Here is a 21,308-nt window from a genome sequence, read left to right as displayed (position 1 = left end):
CAGTGGTGTCACGTTTGCTAATTTCCAATCCGCCGGGACCACCCCAGAGTCTAGGGAATTTTGGTAAATTATCACTAGTGCATTTGCAATTTCCCTAGCCATCTCTTTTAGCACTCTGGGATGCATTCCATCAGGGCCAGGAGACTTGTCTACCTTTAGCCCCATTAGCTTGCCCATCACTACCTCCTTGGTGATATCAATCCTCTCAAGGTCCTCACCTGTCATAGCCTCATTTCCATCAGTCACTGGCATGTTATTTGTGTCTTCCACTGTGAAGACCGACCCAAAAAACCTGTTCAGTTCCTCAGCCATTTCCTCATCTCCCATTATTAAATCTCCCTTCTCATCCTCTAAAGGACCAATATTTACCTTAGCCACTCTTTTTTGTTTTATGTATTTGTAGAAACTTTTACTATCTGTTTTTATATTCTGAGCAAGTTTACTCTCATAATCTATCTTACTCTTTATAGCTTTTTTAGTAGCTTTCTGTTGCCCCCTAAAGATTTCCCAGTCCTCTAGTCTCCCACTGATCTTTGCTACTTTGTATGTTTTTTCCTTCAATTTGATACTCTCCCTTATTTCCTTAGATATCCACGGTCGATTTTCCCTCTTTTTACCGTCCTTCCTTTTTGTTGGTATAAACCTTTGCTGGGCACTGTGAAAAATCACTTGGAAGGTTCTCCACTGTTCCTCAACTGTTTCACCATAAAGTCTTTGCTCCCAGTCTACCTTAGCTAGTTCTTCTCTCATCCCATTGTAATCTCCTTTGTTTAAGCACAAAACACTAGTGCTTGATTTTACCTTCTCACCCTCCATCTGTATTTTAAATTCCACCATATTGTGATCGCTCCTTCCGAGAGGATCCCTAACTATGAGATCCTGAATCAATCCTGTCTCATTACACAGGACCAGATCTAGGACCGCTTGTTCCCTCGTAGGTTCCATTACATACTGTTCGAGGAAACTATCGCGGATACATTCTAACTCCTCCTCAAGGCTGCCTTGACCGACCTGGTAATGGGGGAGGGGTAGGCATGGGAGCGGATGGAGGCGGCGTCATGCAAAGGCACCAGTTTGGGTGCACTGGTAACGGCACCTCTGCCGTTCTCGCCGGCCCGGTACTCCACTAGCCCGGTGGTGGTGGCGGCCTTGAGGATCTGGGGCAATGGAGGAGGTATAAGAAGGTGGAGGGTGCGTCGGTCTGGACCCCGATTTTCAATAACCACAGGTTCGCACCGGGCAGGATAGATGGTGGGTTCCGAAGTTGGCAGAGAGCAGGAATTAGACGGATGGGAGATCTATTCATAGACAGGAGTTTTCCCAGTCTGAAGGCGGTGGAGGACAAGTTCAAGCTGCCGCCGGGGAATGGTTTCAGATATTTACAAGTGCGGGACTTTCTGAGGAAACAGGTGTTGGCTTTCCCGCTGATCCCACCACGGAGGATACTGGACAGAGTAGTGTCCGGGAAAGTGTCGGATATCTGTCAGGAGCTGTTGGAGGCGGAGGAGACCCCGGTGGAGGAACTGAAGGGCAAGTGGGAGGAGGAGCTCGGTGGGGAGTTAGAGGCGGGTCTGTGGGCGGACGCCCTAAGCAGGGTTAATTCCTCCTCATCATGTGCCCGGCTCAGTCTGATACAGTTTAAGATGGTCCACCAGGCACACATGACGGCGGCGAGGATGAGCAAGTTTTTCGGGGTAGAAGATAGATGTGCGAGGTGTGCGGGAAGCCCAGCAAACCATGTCCACATATTCTGGGCATGCCCGAAGCTTGGAGGATTCTGGCAGGGGTTTGCCAAGGCAATGTCCAAAGTGCTAGGTACGCGGGTGGTGCCAAGTCCAGAGATGGCGATCTTCGGAATGTCGGAAGATCCGGGAGTTCAGGGAGTGAAAGAGGCCGATGTTCTGGCCTTTGCCTCCCTGGTAGCCCGGAGACGGATCCTTTTAATGTGGAGGGAATCGAAGCCCCCGAGTGTGGAGACTTGGGTCAGTGACATGGGTGGGTTTCTCAAGCTGGAGAAAATAAAGTTTGCCTTGAGGGGGTCAATGCTGGGGTTCTCTCGGAGTGGCAGCCGTTTGTCGACTCTCTCGGGGAAAATTAAAATGTCAGCGGAAGCAGCATTCTGAAGGGGGGGGCGAGTAGGTGCAATATGGTTAATGGATGTACAGAAGGGGTTGGGTGGGAAATGTCTAGTTTACCATGTTGATGTTTATGTTATTGTTTTGCTTGTTATTGCTATAAACATTTAGCAAATGCTTCAATAAAAATAATTTTTTTTTAAAAAAAGATGCTGTGGTTGGTCTTGAGAGCGCGGATGGCATTGCGTTGTGCTTGGGCGACGTTTGGGGCTGTCTTGTGAATGCGACTGATGAATCTGGCATTGACGCGACTCCTGACGGCTTGAGCATACATGTCGAGTCTAAGGCAGCGGCCTTCCGGAGGGGTCCAACTCAACTCTTTCCTCTTCGGTTGCTGCACCGCGGATCTCTCGGTCTGCTGTTCCGGTTCATTGGTTGACTCATTGGGTTCGCTGTCGGCCTCTTGGGGTCTGTGGAAGAACTCCCGGAGCCTCATTCGCCTGATGAATTCCTCCATGTCTGCCGCGAGACTGATGGGGTCCATTTTGGTGGTGGTGCAGAAATTGAGCCCTCTGCTGAGGACTTCGATTTCGTCTGGTTGATGGGTGTAGTCGGACAAGTTGACAATAGATTTCCCTGTATTGGTTTCTACTGTAGTACCGGGGGAGGCATGGTTGCTGCTGGTGGTGTTGCCGAGTTTCTCAAGCTTCCTGTTCTTGGTGTGCATATAGGTGGCATAGTATTGTTGCCTCATCTGTTTGGCGGTGTTCCGCAGCTGGTCTGCTGCATCCTGAGCGCAAGTTGAGAATATGGCCTCTATCTTGGTTTCCAGGTTGCGGCATCTGCTGTAGAGCTGGCGTACAAGGTGGTTGAGGAGTGTGAGAGAGGTGCGACGGCAGAGCCTCTCAGCGTAGTCTGTGTTGTAGGTCGACTTGAGTGGGTTTGTGATCTGTAGCCCTTTCGGGATCTTGTCTGCTTTCTTGCATCTTTGTAGAAACTTAATGTCAGTGTCTATATGCGCGATCTTCCTGGAGATCCTCTCCACTTTGAGCCGGCAGTTTGCGGTGTCGATGGTAGCCATGATGTGGGGATGCCGGCGTTGGACTGGGGTGAGCACAGTAAGAAGTCTTACAACACCTAACCCTAACCCGAACCTTTTTAAAAAGTGGGGTTACATTAGCCACCCTCAATTCTGTAGGAACTGTTCCAGAGTCCTTAGAATCCTGGAAGGTGACCACCAACGCATCCACTATTCCTAGAGTAATTTTTGTAAGTACTCTGTAGATTACCCAGACCCTGGAGATTTATCAGCCTTCAATCCCATCAATTTCCCCAACACCATTTCTCTACTAATATTGATCTCCTTCAGTTCCTCCCACTCACTAAACCCCAACATTTCTCGTATGTTACATGTGTCCTCATTTGTGAAGACAGAACCAAAGTATGTGTCTATTTGCTCAGCCATTTCTTTGTTCCCCATTATATATTCCTGTTTCTGACTGTAAGTCATGGTTTGGCCACCTTTCCTGTTTTACTTTTGTGCCAGACAAGAATAAACAATTGTTGCAGTTCCCCCATATGCTCCTTGAATAGTCGCCATTTCCTATCCAAAGATGTGCAGGTTAGGTGGATTGGCCATGATAAATTGACTCTTAGTGTCCAGGGATGTACAGGTTAGGTTATGGTGATTGGGTGGGATGGGAGGGGCAGTGAATGGCCTCCCTCATCCCTATCTATTTTGTGATGAGATCCTTGCCAAAGTCTGGCACCAGGAATGTTTCAGCCTCCTCATATTCCGCATTGATCTGTTGCACTGTGCTAGTTTAGCTCGCTCTGCTGGCGTGCCTGGTGCTGATCTGATTCCCCAGCGCTGAATAAAGTCCAGGTCTCGATAGGAAACTGAATTGGATTAAATCCAAGGCCCTCAATATCTGAAAATATTTGGGTGAGATTGGGTGTAAAGAAAGAGGTTACAACCCCAGAGAGTTTGTTATTTGTTTTATTGTGTGAACATTCTTCCGAATGGGCAATCAAACTGGATGAAATCACAAAGTGTCCACAAAGTGATTTAAATCTAGAAAACAAATCAGGATTGTCAACCCCAAGGTAATTGTTAGAAATAGGCAGAAATCTCTTCATTGGGTTTGTTATCCTGAAACATTTCTATTCTCCATAGAGGGGGAGGAGGGGGGTCCTTTGGCTGACCTTATATTAGACAGGGTTCAGGCAGACGAGCAGGGAATGAGGAAACACTGAGAACTGGTGTTTAGGACAACGAGACTGAGTTATAGACAAAGATTCAAGTAGGTGCTGAGCTGTGAGGACAGGCCAAGATTCCAGAGCAGCAAACGGAATGAAATGGATACATTTGTAGAAAGTTTGGGAATGAGATCCAGTTCCAGAGGTATCAGTGCAAACTTCCCAGCTTTGCTGAGAGGTAGAGGTTAGAAACGCTGTTCCCCAGAGGTCTGACCGGCACATTCAATATCTGTCAGGAAAGGTGGCTGATGGTCACAGAGAGTATGACATTTAATTCCTTCCATTGGTGGAATTTTTTATTCCTGAGCAAGGCAGGCTGAGGAGAGGGAAGGCATTCCATCATGGTGTGAAAATCATCACCAAATGCAGAAACTAATGGGCTGTGTGACCTTGCCTTGATCCATGGTGTGAAGCTGGAGGTGGAGGTGCGGGTCGGGGTGGGGCTGGTGCTGAGAGGCTTGGCAGAGTGGTCAAGGTGAGATGCGAGGTCCACGGTGATGCTGATAGACGACAGAACACGCAGAGAGTCACAAACTCCGAGTTGTCCTCGTGGCAGCAGGAGAACGGCTTTCCACAATGTGCACACTGAAGAGAAGAGGAAAGACATCATCGGGAGACAAGGCAATGAATGGCAAATACACTTACACATGCACGCGTACCCACACTTACACTCACACATACATACTCACACACACATGCGATACACATACACATGTGCACCCACACACATACACACACACATGCGACATACATATGCACGCGCACCCACACACATACACTCACACTCATATGTGACACTCACACACATACACACAGACATGCGGCACGCATACACACACATGCACATGCATGCACACATGTGCACATATACACACGCACACACACACATATGCATACACACAGGCTGCATGTATGCACACATGCCACACCCATCCGCATGCACAACACACAAGCCGCACACACTCATGCATGCGCACACAGGCCACATGCACCACACATGCCATACAGGCACCACATGCACACACAGACACCACACGCACACAGACACCACATGCAAACATGCATGCATATACGTGCCACATGTGCACATACATGCGCCGCAAGCACACACATGCTACACACACACAGACACCACAAGCACATACAGACACTACACATACACACAGACACTTGCACACACACCCAGGTACAACATCATCATTGTCAGTCCCTCCTTGAAACAAGGATGGCGTCCACTAGTCTTCATGATTTGTCATGATGTGGAGATGCATGCGTTGGACTGGGGTGAGCACAGTACCAAGTCTTACAACACCAGGTTAAAGTCCAACAGGTTTGTTTCGATGTCACTAGCTTTCGGAGCGCTGCTCCTTCCTCAGGTGAATCTTCCAACAAACCTGTTGGACTTTAACCTGGTGTTGTAAGACTTCGTACTGTTCATGATTTGTGTCCTCGGGTGGTGACGCATCAGGGCCAATGCTGGGCCCACAGGTCTTTGGGCAGAGTGGACAAGAGTTGCCCTGAGGAAGAGGGGTCTTTGAGCAGCTGGGGTTCTGCCCTCTCCCCTCCTGCTTGCCAAGTAGAACCTCCGTATTGGTATGTCCTTCGTATCTCAGGAAAGTAGAATGGTTGTGGATCAGTTCACATCTTGGCTTTCCACCAAGACCATCTCAGCTAAAACCTGCAAGAGGTCAGCCTGCTGCATGGCTCCGGGTGGATTAGGGGGAGTGAAACCCAATGAAAACACACATTTCAAGTCCTCAATGATGGATCAGGCAGATGAATGAGCCGCATGTGCACATCACAGGAATATTCCCACGCAATTTCTTACAGACAAGCACTCGTAGGCGTGCACCCACACATACTGCAGATGCACACACACACTCGGGTGCACACACACACAGGCGTGTACACACACACACACTTGCAGGCATGCACTCACAGGCGTGCACACCTTCCACACATCCCACAGGTTGGCACACCGTCCCACAGGTACTCACACACACACCATAGGTACGCACACCCCCCCCACAGGTACATACCCACCCTCCCACAGGTACACTCTCCCCCCCACAGGTACACATCTACCCCACAGCTGCATACATATACACAAGCACACAGACACAAATATATATTAACTAATATCATTTTGAAAGTTCCTAGTTGGACTGTGGGAGGAACCTGGAGCACCCGGAGGAAACCCACGCAGACATGGGGAGAAAGTGCAGACTCCGCACAGACAGTGAGCCGAGGCCGAACTCGGACCCATGTCCCTGTGAGGCAGCACTGCTAACCACTGTACCGCCCTTGCTGATCCCATTACGGTAAATCTCCTCCGCAGCCTCTTCCAGGCTTTGACATCCTTTCTGAAGGGTGGGGCCCAGAATTGGACACAATCCTCCAGCTGGGATCTAAGCAGCGATTTAGAAAGATTTATCATAACATCCACGATTTTGTATTCTATGCCTATAAGAATAAAGCGCAGGGTTATATTTGATGTTTTATCAGCTATCTCGATTTGCAATGATTAGCAGGAGCTTGGAGAATATTTTCCACCCCCTAATTCAAGTGAACTGAGGTGAATTAGAGGCTGTACCATCCAGCCCAGAGTACAGCACAGATCGGCGATGTGAAGTGAGAGAGTGCGGGGTCGGCCTGGCTCAGTGACAGTCTGCTGTGAAAACCTGAAAATTAACTGTAATTACAGACAGTCTGAAAATAAAGCTGCCATCACACAGGAAGAGAGGAAAGTCGCTCCCTGCCCCTGTGCTAAACAGAGAAGAGATCAAACCCCCAAACCTGCAGAACTTTCTCCCCGTGTGCCTTCCATTCAGCTTTGACGGCTGGAACCTGGTCTATGTTCTCAATGTCCCACAAGCGCACAGTAGAATCCTAGAAAATATAGAATAAGTGAGAAACCTAGAAACAGCAAATGAAGGTCTTAGAAACAGAGCTAGGTTCCGATAATTAAACAATTGCATTGAGAACAGAGACAGAAGGCGCGATTTCTGTCTCATTTTGGGTGTGATTGGCTGGGTGTTTCTCGGTGACCAGGTTGGTGAGATCACAACCCATATTTAATGGCACTCAGTGCCGGAAACGGGCCCCCACGGGCTTCTCGACATTACTGGCTCCCTCGCCGCCTGATTCACCAGACGCGCGCTTCAGCATCTTGCCGTTAACCAAACGGAGCTGCTTTTAAACGCTCCCTCCCCACTCACTCCCGGTCAGCACACAAGTACGGCAGCGTGCAGCCCTGCTCCTCACTTTAGGGATGCCGACCTGGCCAGGCCTCTCGACGCTGTGGGTGCGAGACCGGGCACCCTGTTCCTCCGAGGGGGTCGGAGGACAAGCAGCAGAGTCACCAATACCACCTGGGAGGCAGTGGCAGCGACTGTCAGTGCGGGCAGCATGACCAGGAGGGTCACTGTACAATGTCAGAAGAAGACCAACAACCTTCACCGAGCTGCCACCGTAAGTTACCACCTCTCTCCTGGCATCAGTACTGCCTGCCACCCCTCAAATTCCCCCCCCCCCCCCCCCCCCACCCCCCTCCCTGGCTGACACCTTGCACCCTCCGCACACCTGATCTTCATGCTGCTCCTCAGGACGCCCTGGCACCCACCAGCACAACTCCTTCATGTTTGGGTGCAATGCCCACACATGCCACCTGCTATACACTTCCCTAACCCATCAAGTGTGCAGTTCACAATGCCCTCTCTGTGTCCCCGCAGAAGATAGTCCATAATAAGTGGGAAAGGGATGGGACATCAGATGGGCGCAGGAATACCCATGGGAGTCAGAGTGGGAGGTCTGCTGGATCCCAGGATTCAGCTGAGTCCCAGTCAGATGCTGAGCCTCTGGACAAGGTTCTCCCGGAGCTGATACAGATGACAAGACACAGCCGTGAGACTCATTTTTTAAAATAAATTTAGAGTACCCAATTATTTTTTTTCCAATTAAGGGGCAATTGAGCATGGCCAATCCACCTACCCTGCACATCTTTGGGTTGTGGGGGAGGAACTCACACAGACACAGGGAGAATGTGCAAACTCCACACGGAGTGACCCTGAGCCGGGATCGAACCCGGGTCCTCAGCGCTGTGTGGCAGCAGGGCTAACCACTGTGCCACCTTGCTGCCCTTGTCTGCTGTGAGATTCATGAGGGGATATCAGCGACATTTCAGCGAGTGTATAGCTGATTGGAGTCGCAAAGGCTACGGGCACCGGAGATGATGCCGACAATGTGGGACATTTCCCAGACACAGGTAGACATTGCCATGGCACTGCAGGGCGAGGGAAATTGTAAACGCACTAGTGATAATTTATCAAAATTCACTAGACTCTGGGGTGGTCCCAGAGGATTGGAAAGTAGCAAACGTGACACCACTGTTTAAAAAAGGAGGTCAGCAGAAAGCGGGTAATTATAGGCCGGTAAGCTTAACTTCGGTTGTACGGAAAATGCTGGAATCTATCATTAAGGAGGAAATGATAGGGGCACCTGGAGGGAAATTGTCCCATTGGGCAGACGCAGCATGGGTTCACAAAGGGTAGGTCGTGTCTGACTAATTTGGTAGAATTTTCTGAGGACGTTACCAGTGCAGTAGATAACGGGGAGCCAATGGATGTGGTATATCTGGATTTCCAGAAAGCTTTTGACAAGGTGCTACACAAAAGGTTGCTGCATAAACTAAAGATGCATGGCATTGAGGGTAAAGTGGTAGCATGGGTAGAGGATTGGTTAACTAACAGAAAGCAGAGAGTGGGGATAAATGGGTGCTTCTCTGGTTGGCAACCTGTAACTAGTGGGGTCATTCAAGGATCAGTGTTGGGCCCGCAGTTGTTCACAATTTACATAGATGATTTGGAGTTGGGGACCAAGTGCAATGTGGCAAAGTTTGCAGACGACACTAAGATGAGTGGTAAAGCAAAAAGTGCAGAGGATACTGGAAGTCTGCAGAAGGATTTGGATAGGTTAGGTGAATGGGCTAGGGTCTGGCAGATGGAATTCAATGTTGCCAAGTGTGAGGCTATCCATTTTGGGAGGAATAACAGCAGAATGGATTATTATTTAAACGGTAAGATGTTAAAACATGCTGCTGTGCAGAGGGACCTGGGTGTGCTGGTGCACGAGTCGCAAAAAGTTGGTGTGCAGGTGCAACAGGTGATTAAGAAGGCTAATCGAGTTTTGTCTTTCATTGCTAGAGGGATGGAGTTCAAGACTAGGGAGCTTATGCTGCAATTGTATAGGGTGTTAGTGAGGCCACATCTGGAGTATTGTGTTCAGTTTTGGTCAGTTTTGGTTACCTGAGAAAGGACATATTGGCACTGGAGGGAGTGCAGAGGAGATTCACTAGGTTGATCCCAGAGTTGAGGGGATTAGATTATGACGAGAGGTTGAGTAGACTGGGACTGTACTCATTGGAGTTTAGAAGGATGCGGGGGGATCTTATTGAAACATATAAAATTATGAAGGGAATAGATAGGATAGATGCGGGCAGGTTGTTTCCACTGGTCGGGGAAAGCAGGGGGCATAGCCTCAAAATAAGGGGAAGTAGATTTAGGACCAAGTTTAGGAGGAACTTCTTCACCCAAAGGGTTGTGAATCGATGGAATTCCTTGCCCAATGAAGCAGTTGAGGCTCCTTCTTTAAACGTTTTTAAGAAAAAGATAGATACCTTTCTAAAGAATAAAGGGATTCGGGGATATGGCGTACGGGCCGGAGAGTGGAGCTGAGTCCACAAAGATCAGCCATGATCTCATTGAATGGCGGAGCAGGCTCGAGGGGCCAGATGGCCTACTCCTGTTCCTAGTTCTTATGTTCTCATGGCCCAGTCACTGAGGAACATCTTTGAGGGTGTTGACGCCATGGTCCAGACAATGGGAAGCCGCCAGGACTGGCAGAGCCAGATGCCGCAGAGGCCTCTGGAGCTCACTCCAGCTGCCCTCTGTCCCATGGAGACCCCCAGGGCCTGCATCAAGGAGACGATGGCAGTCACTAGTTCCTCCGAATCCTCCCGTCCTGACACTGGTGCATCTCAACGGCAGCGGGCAGAACAGGGTGGCACAGTGACACCAGTAAGTCGGCTGGGGCCCTCCGACTTCAGGCCCTCCAGAGGATGTCCGCTAAGGGCACCCAAGGTCACAGGCCGCAGAAAGCAGCAGGCTGCCTCCATCTCTGATGTGCATCCTGGGGACACATCGAGACATAGCCCTAGACCATGAAAGATCAAGAAGAGAAAGGATTACTAAGGGGACACTGGGTTGAGGGGGAAGCACTATCTGTAGTTGGGCGGAATGGAAATGTTAAATGTTCACATTTCAAACATGCTACACCTGATACATGTGAAGCCTCTGTCACATTAATCTTCATAGCGGGCAGCCTGCACCCCACTCCCTGTTGTCCTCCGCTCCTCCCACCCTCTGCCACCCCAGGCACCCCTGTTGTCCTCCGCTCCTCCCACCCTCTGCCACCCCAGGCACCCCTGTTGTCCTCCGCTCCTCCCACCCTCTGCCACCCCAGGCACCCCTGTTGTCCTCCGCCCTTCTCACCCTCCGCCTCCCGGGCACAGTGGGCCAAGATCAAACGCCCCCGATGCAGACCCCGTTCAGAGGATGGGTGTGAGGCGCTGTCAGCAGAAAGACAGGAGTCAGACTTTGGCATAAACTGAGGAGCACCAGAGCTTTCCTCACAGCGAGTAATCCTCACTCTCCTGTACAGTGACCCGCTGACAGTGCCCACACTGGCCCATCACCCTGGGGCGATGTTGTACAGACTCTTGGAGGGTGGATCAGGGTAATCAGAGAATCCCTACAGTGCAGAAGGAGGCAAATCGCCCCATCAGGTCTGCATCGACCCTCCGAAAGAGCACTCTACTCAGTCCCAATCCCCCGCCCTATCCCCATAACCCTACCTAACATTTGGGCATTAAGGGGCAATTTATCATGGCCACCTAACCTGCACATCTTTGGACTGTGGGAGGAAACCGGAGCACCCGGAGGAAACCCACGCAGACACGGGGAGAACGTACAAACTCCACACAGACACCTGAGACCAGAATTGAACCCGGGTCCCTGGTGCTGTGAGGCAGCAGTGTTAACCACTGTGCCACCGTGCCTATCCTGGCATGGTTGGGGTGGGGGTTGGGGGGTGGGGGGGGTGGAGTGGAGGGTCGGGGAATGGTACGGAAAGGTGCGAAGTGGGTGAGAAGGGATTGCGGGGGTGTGGATTGAGGGGAAAGGCGTGAACTGACGGATAAAGTCTCTTGCTATGAGAATAGGCCGAGGATGAGGGCCTGCCTGACCCTACGGGCATGCCAGATCCTCGCTGCCACCTATCCTCCATCCTCCAACACCTCCTGAGGCTCCTCCCCTGGCTTGTCCTCCAGCCTCTCCTGGTCTGGCTCCTCTCGTCCCTCTTCCTCAAATGAGGCCGCCCGTCCCTCCTCCACCTCCTCCAGCATGTCGTGCCGCTGCTGTGCCAGGTTGTGGAGGGCACCATCAGAGGGTCCAGGCATTGCAACCGCATTTTGAACAGTCTGGTGCGCCAGTCAATGACAGCATGGGTGGCAACAAGGACCTTGTTCTATCAGGCCTGCATCTCGGTCTCCGACTGCTGCACTGGCGTCATCAGCCAGGACCTCAGTGGATATTCCTTATCCCCCAAGAGCCAACCTGTCATCCTGGGGGGATCCTCGAAGACGTCGGGGATAGCCGAGTATCCCAGGATGGCGCTGTCTTGCACAGGCCCTGGAAGTGGCTCACATGTGCATGACCCAGAGATGGTGGTTGCAGACGAGTTGAACATTCAGGAAGTGGAACCCCTTCAGGTTAATGAAGGGCACTCCCCGATGCCGCGATGTGCGGAAGGCAACATGCGTGCCATCTATTGCCTCCTGGCCCTGGGGTATCCTGGCAATGGCAGAGAATCCTGCAAGGTTGATATAATTTGATGCCCGGGCAATCAGGGCATCCGTGACCTCACGGATGAACGTGTGGGCTGTAGCTTGAGAAATGCCCTGGAAATACAAGTCCCTGGAACAAACCAGTTTCATAGACGTTCAGAGCTGTGGTGACCTTCACGGCCACTAGGAGCAGCTGTCCTCCTCTTCCATGGGTGCCAAGACCTCAAGGACGTGGCACAGGTGTCGTGTTGTCTGTTTGTTGAGATGAAGTCTCTTGCGGCACAAGCTGTCCTCGAAAGTGGAGATGGTGGTGTAGTGGTATTGTCACTGGACTAGTAATACAAAGAACAAAGAAAAGTACAGCACAGGAACAGGCCCTTCGGCCCTCCAAGCCTGTGCCGACCATGCTGCCCGACTAAACTACAATCTTCTACACTTCCTGAGTCCGTATCCCTCTATTCCCATCCTATTCATGTATTTGTCAAGATGCCCCTTAAATGTCCCTATCGTCCCTGCTTCCACCACCTCCTCCGGTAGCGAGTTCCAGGTATCCACCACCCTCTGTGTAAAAAACTGGCCTCGTACATCTCCTCTAAACCTTGCCCCTCTCACCTTAAACCTATGCCCCCTAGTAATTGACCCCTCTACCCTGGGGGAAAGCCTCTGACTATCCACTCTGTCTATGCCATTCATAATTTTGTAGACCTTCCCCGTGTTTATCCCGAAGGCATTTTTCAGGCGGGTTAACAGGAGTATAATGGGGTTTGTGTGGGCGCGAGCGACTCCGAGGGTGAGAAGGGTGTTCCTGGAGCGGAGTAGAGATAGGGGGGGGCTGGCGCTGCCCAACCTCTGTGGGTGCTACTGGGCCGCCAATGCGACGATGGTGCGCAAGTGGGTGATGGAGGGGGAGGGGGCTGCATGGAAGAGGCTGGAGACGGCGTCCTGTGTGGGTACGAATCTGGGGGCGCTGGCAACGGCACCGCTGCCAGTCCCTCCAAGGAGGTATACCACGAGCCCGGTGGTGGTGGCGGCCCTCAAAATTTGGGGACAGTGGAGGCGGCATAGGAGGGAAGTTGGGGCCTCGGCGTGGACCCCATTACAGGGGAACCACCAGTTCGCCCCAGGAAGAACAGGTGGAGGGTTTTCGGGGTGGCACAGGGCAGGGATACGAAAGTTGGGGGACCTGTTTGTGGACGGGAAGTTCGCGAGCTTGGATGAGCTGGAGGAGAAGTACGGGCTCCCCCCCGGGGAACACCTTCAGGTACTTACAGGTAAGGGCGTTTGCCAGACAGCAGGTGGTGGAATTCCCGCGGCTACTGCCACACAGTACAGGACAGGGTGCTCTGGGGGGGGTGGGTGGGAGTGGGGAAGATCTCGGAAACTTACCAGGTGATGCAGGAGGAGGAGGAGGCCTCGGTGGTGGAGTTGAAAGGTAAGTGGGAGGAGGAGTTGGTAGGGGAGATCGAAGAGGGGATGTGGGCAGATGCCCTAGGGAGGGTGAATTCTTCCTCTTCGTTCGCGAGGCTCAGCCTCATACAGTTTAAGGTGCTGCACAGGGCACACATGACCGGGACAAGGATGAGCCGGTTCTTTGGGGGTGAGGACAGGTGTGTTAGGTGCTCAGGGAGCCCAGCAAATCACACCCATATGTTCTGGGCATGCCCAATGCTGGAGGAATTTTGGAAGGGCGTAGCGAGGACGGTGTCGAGGGTGATAGGATCCAGGGTCAAACCGGGTTTGGGGGCTCGCAATATTTGGGAGAGGAGCCGGGAGTGCAGGAGGTGAAAGAGGCCGGTATTCTGGCCTTTGCGTCCCTGGTAGCCCGGCGAAGGATTCTTCTTCAGTGGAAGGATGCAAGGCCCCCCAAGCATGGAAACCTGGATCAAAGATATGGCGTGGTTTATTAAATTGGAGAGGGTGAAAATTGCCTTAAGGGGATCGGTACAAGGGTTCTTCAGGCGGTGGCAACCGTTCTTGGACTTCCTGGCAGAACAGTAGACAATGGTCAGCAGCAGCAGCAACCCGGGGGGGGGTTCTATCTTTTATTTTTATTTATTTTTGTTTGTCTACACTGGGGGATCTGAGGGGGTGTATATATTTGCTATGTGTTTTATTATTTCTCATTGTGTTATTGATATTTTATGAAAACCTTTAATAAAAGTTATTTAAAAAAAATAATTTTGTAGACCTCTATCAGGTCGCCCCTCAACCTCCTTCGTTCCAGTGAGAACAAACCGAGTTTATTCAACCGCTCCTCATAGCTAATGCCCTCCATACCAGGCAACATTCTGGTAAATCTCTTCTGCACCCTCTCTAAAGCCTCCACATCCTTCTGGTAGTGTGGCGACCAGAATTGAACACTATACTCCAAGTGTGGCCTAACTAAGGTTCTATACAGCTGCAACATGACTTGCCAATTCTTATACTCAATGCCCCGGCCAATGAAGGCAAGCATGCCGTTTGCCTTCTTGACTACCTTCTCCACCCGTGTTGCCCCTTTCAGTGACCTGTGGACCTGTACTCCTAGATCTCTTTGACTTTCAATACTCTTGAGGGTTCTACCATTCACTGTATATTCCCTACCTGCATTAGACCTTCCAAAGTATCTACCTTAATATATTTTAAGACACCCAACACCTCGTCTTTTTGGATCTCAATGTGACCCAGGCTATCTACACACCCTTCTCCAGACTCAACATCTACCAATTTCTTCTCTTTGGTGAATACTGATGCAAAGTCTTCATTTAGTACCTCGCCCATTTCCTCTGGCTCCAGACATAGATTCCCTTGCCTATCCTTCAGTGGGCCAACCCTCTCCCTGGCTACCCTCTTGCTTTTTATGTACGTGTAAAAAGCCTTGGGATTTTCCTTAACCCTATTTGCCAATGACGTTTTGTGACCCCTTCTAGCCCTCCTGACTCCTTGCTTAAGTTATAGTCCTACGTCTTTGTGGTTTTATAATGCTCTTCTGAAGTTACAGAGGTCACAGGTTTGGAATATGCTGTTGTAGGAGCAAGTCTTGTAGAAAGTAGATGAAAATATTCTAAGTTATCACAAATAAAGTCACTACCTTACAGGCAGAGAGAATCCACTTGTTATTCGAGGAAATTGCAACATCCATTACCCAGTCCTTGTGATCCTGTTGAGAGGGAGACAGAGAGTGAGAGTAGAGAAACCTGGGTACATGGTAGCAGATTAATACCACATTGTTCCAGATTTCCTGTTTCATATCGTTCCAAAAATTCACCAGCCAGATGTCTCTCGAGTTATACAGCACAGAAACAATGCCCTTCAGCCCAGCTGGTCCATGCTGGTGGTTAGGCTCGTCCCACCCTCTATTTCATCTCAGCCCATCAGCTTATTCAGCTATTTCTTTTAAACACTTTTTATCCAACTTCCCTTAAATATATCCATACCATTTACCTCAATCACTCCCTGTAGCAGTGAGTTCCACATACTCACTATGACCTTTGTAAGGAAGTTTTTGCTGATTTTCGATTGGAGTTATTATTGTCTTGTTTTATGTCCAATTCTCTTTTGAATGTTCTCCCTTTGACTTTTTCGGCACCACATTTCAGATCACAACAACTCACTATGTAACTTCTTCATTGCTTCTTTTGTCAATTATTTTTCAACTAATTACCTCCAATTAGGCTTCCACCCCTTGCCAAAGTATTGAAACAGCTCTTGGCAAAGTCACCTCTCACATCCTGTGTGACTGTGACAAAGGTATACTTTCCCTCCTTGCCCTTCTCACCCTGTCTGCAGCGCCGGAGGAGAGAGCCGGGAGATTTAAAAAGCGCGGGAGGAGAGAGCCGGGACAGCGAAAACAGCGCGGGAGCAGAGAGAGCCGGGACAGCGAAAACAGCGCGGGAGCAGAGAGAGCCGGGACAGCGAAAACACCGCGGGAGGAGAGAGCCGGGAGATTTAAAAAGCGCGGGAGGAGAGAGCCGGGACAGCGAAAACAGCGCGGGAGCAGAGAGAGCCGGGACAGCGAAAACAGCGCCGGAGGAGAGAGCCGGGAGATTTAAAAAGCGCGGGAGGAGAGAGCCGGGACAGTGAAAACAGCGCGGGAGCAGAGAGAGCCGGGACAGCGAAAACAGCGCCGGAGGAGAGAGCCGGGAGATATAAAAAGCGCGGGAGGAGAGAGCCAGGACAGCGAAAACAGCGCGGGAGCAGAGCGAGCCGGGACAGCGAAAACAGCGCGGGAGCAGAGAGAGCCAGGACAGCGAAAACAGAGCCGGAGGAGAGAGCCGGGAGATTTAAAAAGCGCGGGAGGAGAGAGCCGGGACAGTGCTGGGAGAGGTGAGTGCACTTAAGGTGTGGCAGGAGTGCCTTTAGACACAGAGTGCTGATTGGAACAGAGTGCATCTGAGTTTAGGTGAGTGACTGAGTGCTGATTGGAACAGAGTGCATCTGAGTTTATGTGAGTGACTGAGTTCGGGTGAGTGGCGAGAGAGGGCTGTGTTTTTGTTGGTGTTCGGGTTTATCCTTGAGGTTCTATAAAGAATTTTTTTTTCAAAAATATTTAAATTAATTAACTAGTTGAATATGGCTGGACAGGTGATGTGCTGTTGCTGTATGATGATGGAACTGGTGGATCCCATTGAGACCGTCAGTGACCACATCTGCAGCAAGTGTTGGCTGCTCGAGGAACTTCGGCTCAGAATTGATGAGCTGGAGACCGAGCTGCACATACTGCGGCACATCAGGGAGGGGGAACATTACCTGGACACTTTGTTTCAGGAGGCAGTCACACCCGGTAGAATAAGTTCTGTTAATTCGGACAGTGGTCAGGGACAGAGTGGTGTGACTGCAAGGGAGGCAGGTAGGGGGATCCTGAGTTTAGGAGTTGAGGAGCCACAGCCATACATTCCTTGTCCAACAGGTATGAGGTACTTGCTCCCTGTGTCGATGAGGAAGAGGGCTGTAGGGAGGATGCGTTGACTGACCACTGCACCATGGTACAGGAAGCCATTCAAGAGGGGGGAGCAAAAAGACAAGTGGTAGTTGTAGGGGATTCTATAATTAGGGGGATTGATGGCATCCTTTGTAAGCCAGATCGAGAGTCCCGCATGGTATGTTGCCTGCCCGGTGCCAGGGTGAGGGACATCTCTGATCGGCTTGAAAGGATTTTGGAGAGGGAGGGGGAGGATCCAGTTGTTGTGGTCCACATTGGGACTAACAACATAGGTAAGACTAGGAAAGAGGACCTGTTTGGGGATTATCAAACACTAGGGACTAAATTAAAGAGCAGGTCCTCCAGGGTTATAATCTCTGGATTACTACCCGAGCCACGTGCCAATTGGCATAGGGTTGAGAAAATTAGAGAAGTTAACACGTGGCTAAAGGAGTGGTGCGGGAAAGAGGGATTCCATTTCATGGGGCATTGGCATCAGTACTGGGGCAGGAGGGACCTGTACCGTTGGGACGGTCTTCACCTGAACCATTCTGGGACCAGTGTTCTAGCGAATAGGATAAATAGGTTGGTCACAAGGACTTTAAACTAGCAAGTTGGGGGGAAGGGAAGTGTAAAGCTATGGACAGTATAATGGTTAATGGAGATCAGGGCAGCAGGTTACGTGACAGGTTATTATGTAGAGATATGGGTTCAAAGACAAGGAAAATTAGGAGAAAGGGTAAGAGGAAAAATAAATTGCGAAAAGTTACTGATAAAGGTGTTAGGATTCATAACAAAGACATAAAAAACAGCATAAGTGTACTTTACCTGAATGCTCGTAGTATACGAAATAAGGTAAATGAGTTGATGGCGCAAATCATCGTGAATGACTATGATTTAGTGGCCATTACTGAAACATGGTTAAAAGATGGTCACGACTGGGAGTTAAATATCCAAGGGTATCAGACTATACGAAAGGATAGAATGGGCGGTAAGGGCGGTGGTGTAGCTTTGTTGTTTAAGGATGGCATCCGGGCAATAGTAAGGGATGATATTGGTGCTATGGAGGACAAGGTTGAATCAATTTGGGTGGAAATCAGGAATAGTAAGGTGAAAAGGTCACTGATAGGAGTAGTCTATAGGCCACCAAATAGTAACAGGATGGTAGGGCAGGCAATAAGCAAAGAAATAACGGATGCATGTAGAAATGGTACAGCGGTTATCATGGGAGATTTTAATCTGCATATCGATTGGTTTAACCAGGTTGGTAAAGGCAGCCTTGAGGAGGAGTTTATAGAATGTGCCCGGGATAATTTCCTGGAACAGTATGTAATGGAACCTACAAGGGAACAAGCGGTCCTAGGTCTGGTCCTGTGTAATGAGGCAGGATTGATTAATGATCTCATAGTTCGGGATCCTCTTGGAAGGAGCGACCACAATATGGTGGAATTTAAAATACAGATGGAGGATGACAAGGTAAAATCAAACACTAGTGTTTTGTGCTTAAACAAAGGCGATTACAATGGGATGAGAGAAGAACTAGCTAAGGTAGACTGGGAGCAAAGACTTCATGGTGAAGCAGTTGAGGAACAGTGGAGAACCTTCCGAGTGATCTTTCACAGTGTTCAGAAAAGGTTCATACCGACAAAAAAGACGGTAGAAAGGGGAAAAATCGACCGTGGATGTCTAAGGAGGTGAGGGAGAGTATCAAATTGAAGGAAAAAACATACAAAGTGGCAAAAATTAGTGGGAGACTAGAGGACTGGGAAGTCTTTAGGGACAACAGAAAGCTACTAAAAAAGCCATAAAGAAGAGTAAGGTAGACTATGAAAGTAAACTGGCTCAGAACATAAAAGCAGATAGTAAAAGCTTCTACAAATATATAAGACAAAAAAGAGTGGCTAAGGTAAATATTGGTCCTTTGGAAGATGAGAAGGGAGATTTCATAATAGGAGACGGGGAAATGGCTGAGGAGCTGAACAGGATTTTTGGGTCAGTCTTCCCAGTGGAGGACACAAATAACATGACAGTGACTGATGGAAATAAGGATATGATAGGTGAGGACCTTGAGATGATTGTCATCACTAAAGAGGCAGTATTGGGCAAGCTAATGGGGCTAAAGGTAGACAAGTCTCCTGGCCCTGATGGGATGCATCCCAGTTGTTAAAAGAGATGGCTAGGGAAATTGTAAACGCACTAGTGATAATTTATCAAAATTCACTAGACTCTGGGGTGGTCCCAGAGGATTGGAAAGTAGCAAACGTGACACCACTGTTTAAAAAAGGAGGTCGGCAGAAAGCGGGTAATTATAGGCCGGTAAGCTTAACTTCGGTTGTACGGAAAATGCTGGAATCTATCATTAAGGAGGAAATAGCGGGGCACCTGGAGGGAAATTGTCCCATTGGGCAGACACAGCATGGGTTCACAAAGGGTAGGTCGTGTCTGACTAATTTGGTAGAATTTTTTGAGGACGTTACCAGTGCAGTAGATAACGGGGAGCCAATGGATGTGGTATATCTGGATTTCCAGAAAGCTTTTGACAAGGTGCCACACAAAAGGTTGCTGCATAAGATAAAGATGTGTGATGTGGAGATGTCGGCGTTGGACTGGGGTGAGCACAGTACGAAGTCTTACAACACCAGGTTAAAGTCCAACAGGTTTGTTTCGATGTCACTAGCTTTCGGAGCGCTGCTCCTTCCTCAGGTGAATGCAGAGGTCTGTTCCAGAAACACATATATAGACAAATTCAAAGATGCCAAACAATGCTTGGAATGCGAGCATTAGCAGGTGATTAAATCTTTACAGATCCAGAGATGGGGTAACCCCAGGTTAAAGAGGTGTGAATTGTCTCAAGCCAGGACAGTTGGTAGGATTTTGCAGGCCAGATGGTGGGGGATGAATGTAATGTGACATGAATCCCAGGTCCCGGTTGAGGCCGCACTCATGTGTGCGGAACTTGGCTATAAGTTTCTGCTCGGTGATTCTGCGTTGTCGCAGGTCCTGAAGGCCGCCTTGGAGAACGTTTACCCGGAGATCAGAGGCTGAATGTCTTGACTGCTGAAGTGTTCCCCGACTGGAAGGGAACATTCCTGCCTGGTGATTGTTGCGCGATGTCCGTTCATTCGTTGTCGCAGCGTCTGCATGGTCTCGCCAATGTACCACGCTTCGGGACATCCTTTCCTGCAGCGTATGAGGTAGACAACGTTGGCCGAGTCGCACGAGTATGTACCGCGTACCTGGTGGGTGGTGTTCTCACGTGTAATAGTGGTATCCATGTCAATGATCTGGCACGTCTTGCAGAGATTGCCATGACAGGGTTGTGTGGTGTCGTGGTCACTGTTCTGAAGACTGGGTAGTTTGCTGCAAACAATGGTTCGTTTGAGGTTGCGCGGTTGTTTGAAGGCAAGTAGTGGGGGTGTGGGGATGACCTTGGCAAGATGTTCATCGTCATCAATGACGTGTTGAAGGCTGTGAAGAAGATGACGTAGTTTCTCCGCTCCGGGGAAGTACTGGACGACGAAGGGTATTCTGTCGGTTGTGTCCCATGTTTGTCTTCTGAGGAGGTCGGTCCGGTTTTTCGCTGTGGCGTGTTGGAACTGTCGATCGATGAGTCGAGTGCCATATCCCGTTCATACGAGGGCATCTTTCAACGTCTGTAGATGTCTGTTACGCTCCTCCTCGTCTGAGCAGATCCTGTGTATACGGAGCGCTTGTCCATAGGGGATGGCTTCTTTAATGTGTTTATGGTGGAAGCTGGAGAAGTGGAGCATCATGAGGTTATCCGTGGGTTTGCGGTAAAGCGAAGTGCTGAGGTGACCGTCCTTGATGGAGACGAGTGTGTCCAAGAATGCAACTGATTTTGGAGAGTAGTCCATGGTGAGTCTGATGGTTGGATGGAACTTATTAATGTCATCGTGTAGTCGTTTCAGTGATTTTTCGCCGTGGGTCCAAAGGAAAAAAATGTCATCGATGTATCTGGTGTATAACATCGGTTGAAGGTCCTGTGCGGTGAGTAGGTCCTGTTCAAACTTGTGCATGAAGATGTTGGCGTATTGGGGTGCGAATTTGGTCCCCATGGCTGTTCCGTGCGTCTGGATGAAGAACTTGTTGTCGAAGGTGAAGACGTTGTGATCCAGAATGAAGCGGATGAGTTGCAGAATTGCGTCTGGAGATT

General features: G+C 49.8%; 1 protein-coding gene across 1 annotated transcript in view; it reads right to left on the bottom strand.

Moving 5' to 3' along the window:
• Nucleotides 1-4,060: 4,060 nt before the first annotated feature.
• The window catches only part of LOC140430315 (WD repeat-containing protein 88-like), a 66,859-nt gene continuing 49,611 nt past the window's right edge, over nt 4,061-21,308 (bottom strand). The window contains exons 9-11 of the mRNA XM_072517754.1: nt 15,305-15,373; nt 7,131-7,223; nt 4,061-4,919 (exon numbers count right to left, since the gene is read on the bottom strand). Of these exons, the coding sequence (XP_072373855.1) occupies nt 4,707-4,919; nt 7,131-7,223; nt 15,305-15,373 (375 nt within the window). The 3' untranslated portion in view covers nt 4,061-4,706. The remainder of the gene's footprint in view (nt 4,920-7,130; nt 7,224-15,304; nt 15,374-21,308) is intronic.

Source organism: Scyliorhinus torazame, chromosome 10 (genome assembly GCF_047496885.1).
Source record: "Scyliorhinus torazame isolate Kashiwa2021f chromosome 10, sScyTor2.1, whole genome shotgun sequence".
Taxonomy (NCBI): Eukaryota; Metazoa; Chordata; class Chondrichthyes; order Carcharhiniformes; family Scyliorhinidae; genus Scyliorhinus; species Scyliorhinus torazame.
Note: the sequence above shows the minus strand (reverse complement) of the source record. Positions and strands in the feature narration are given on the sequence as shown.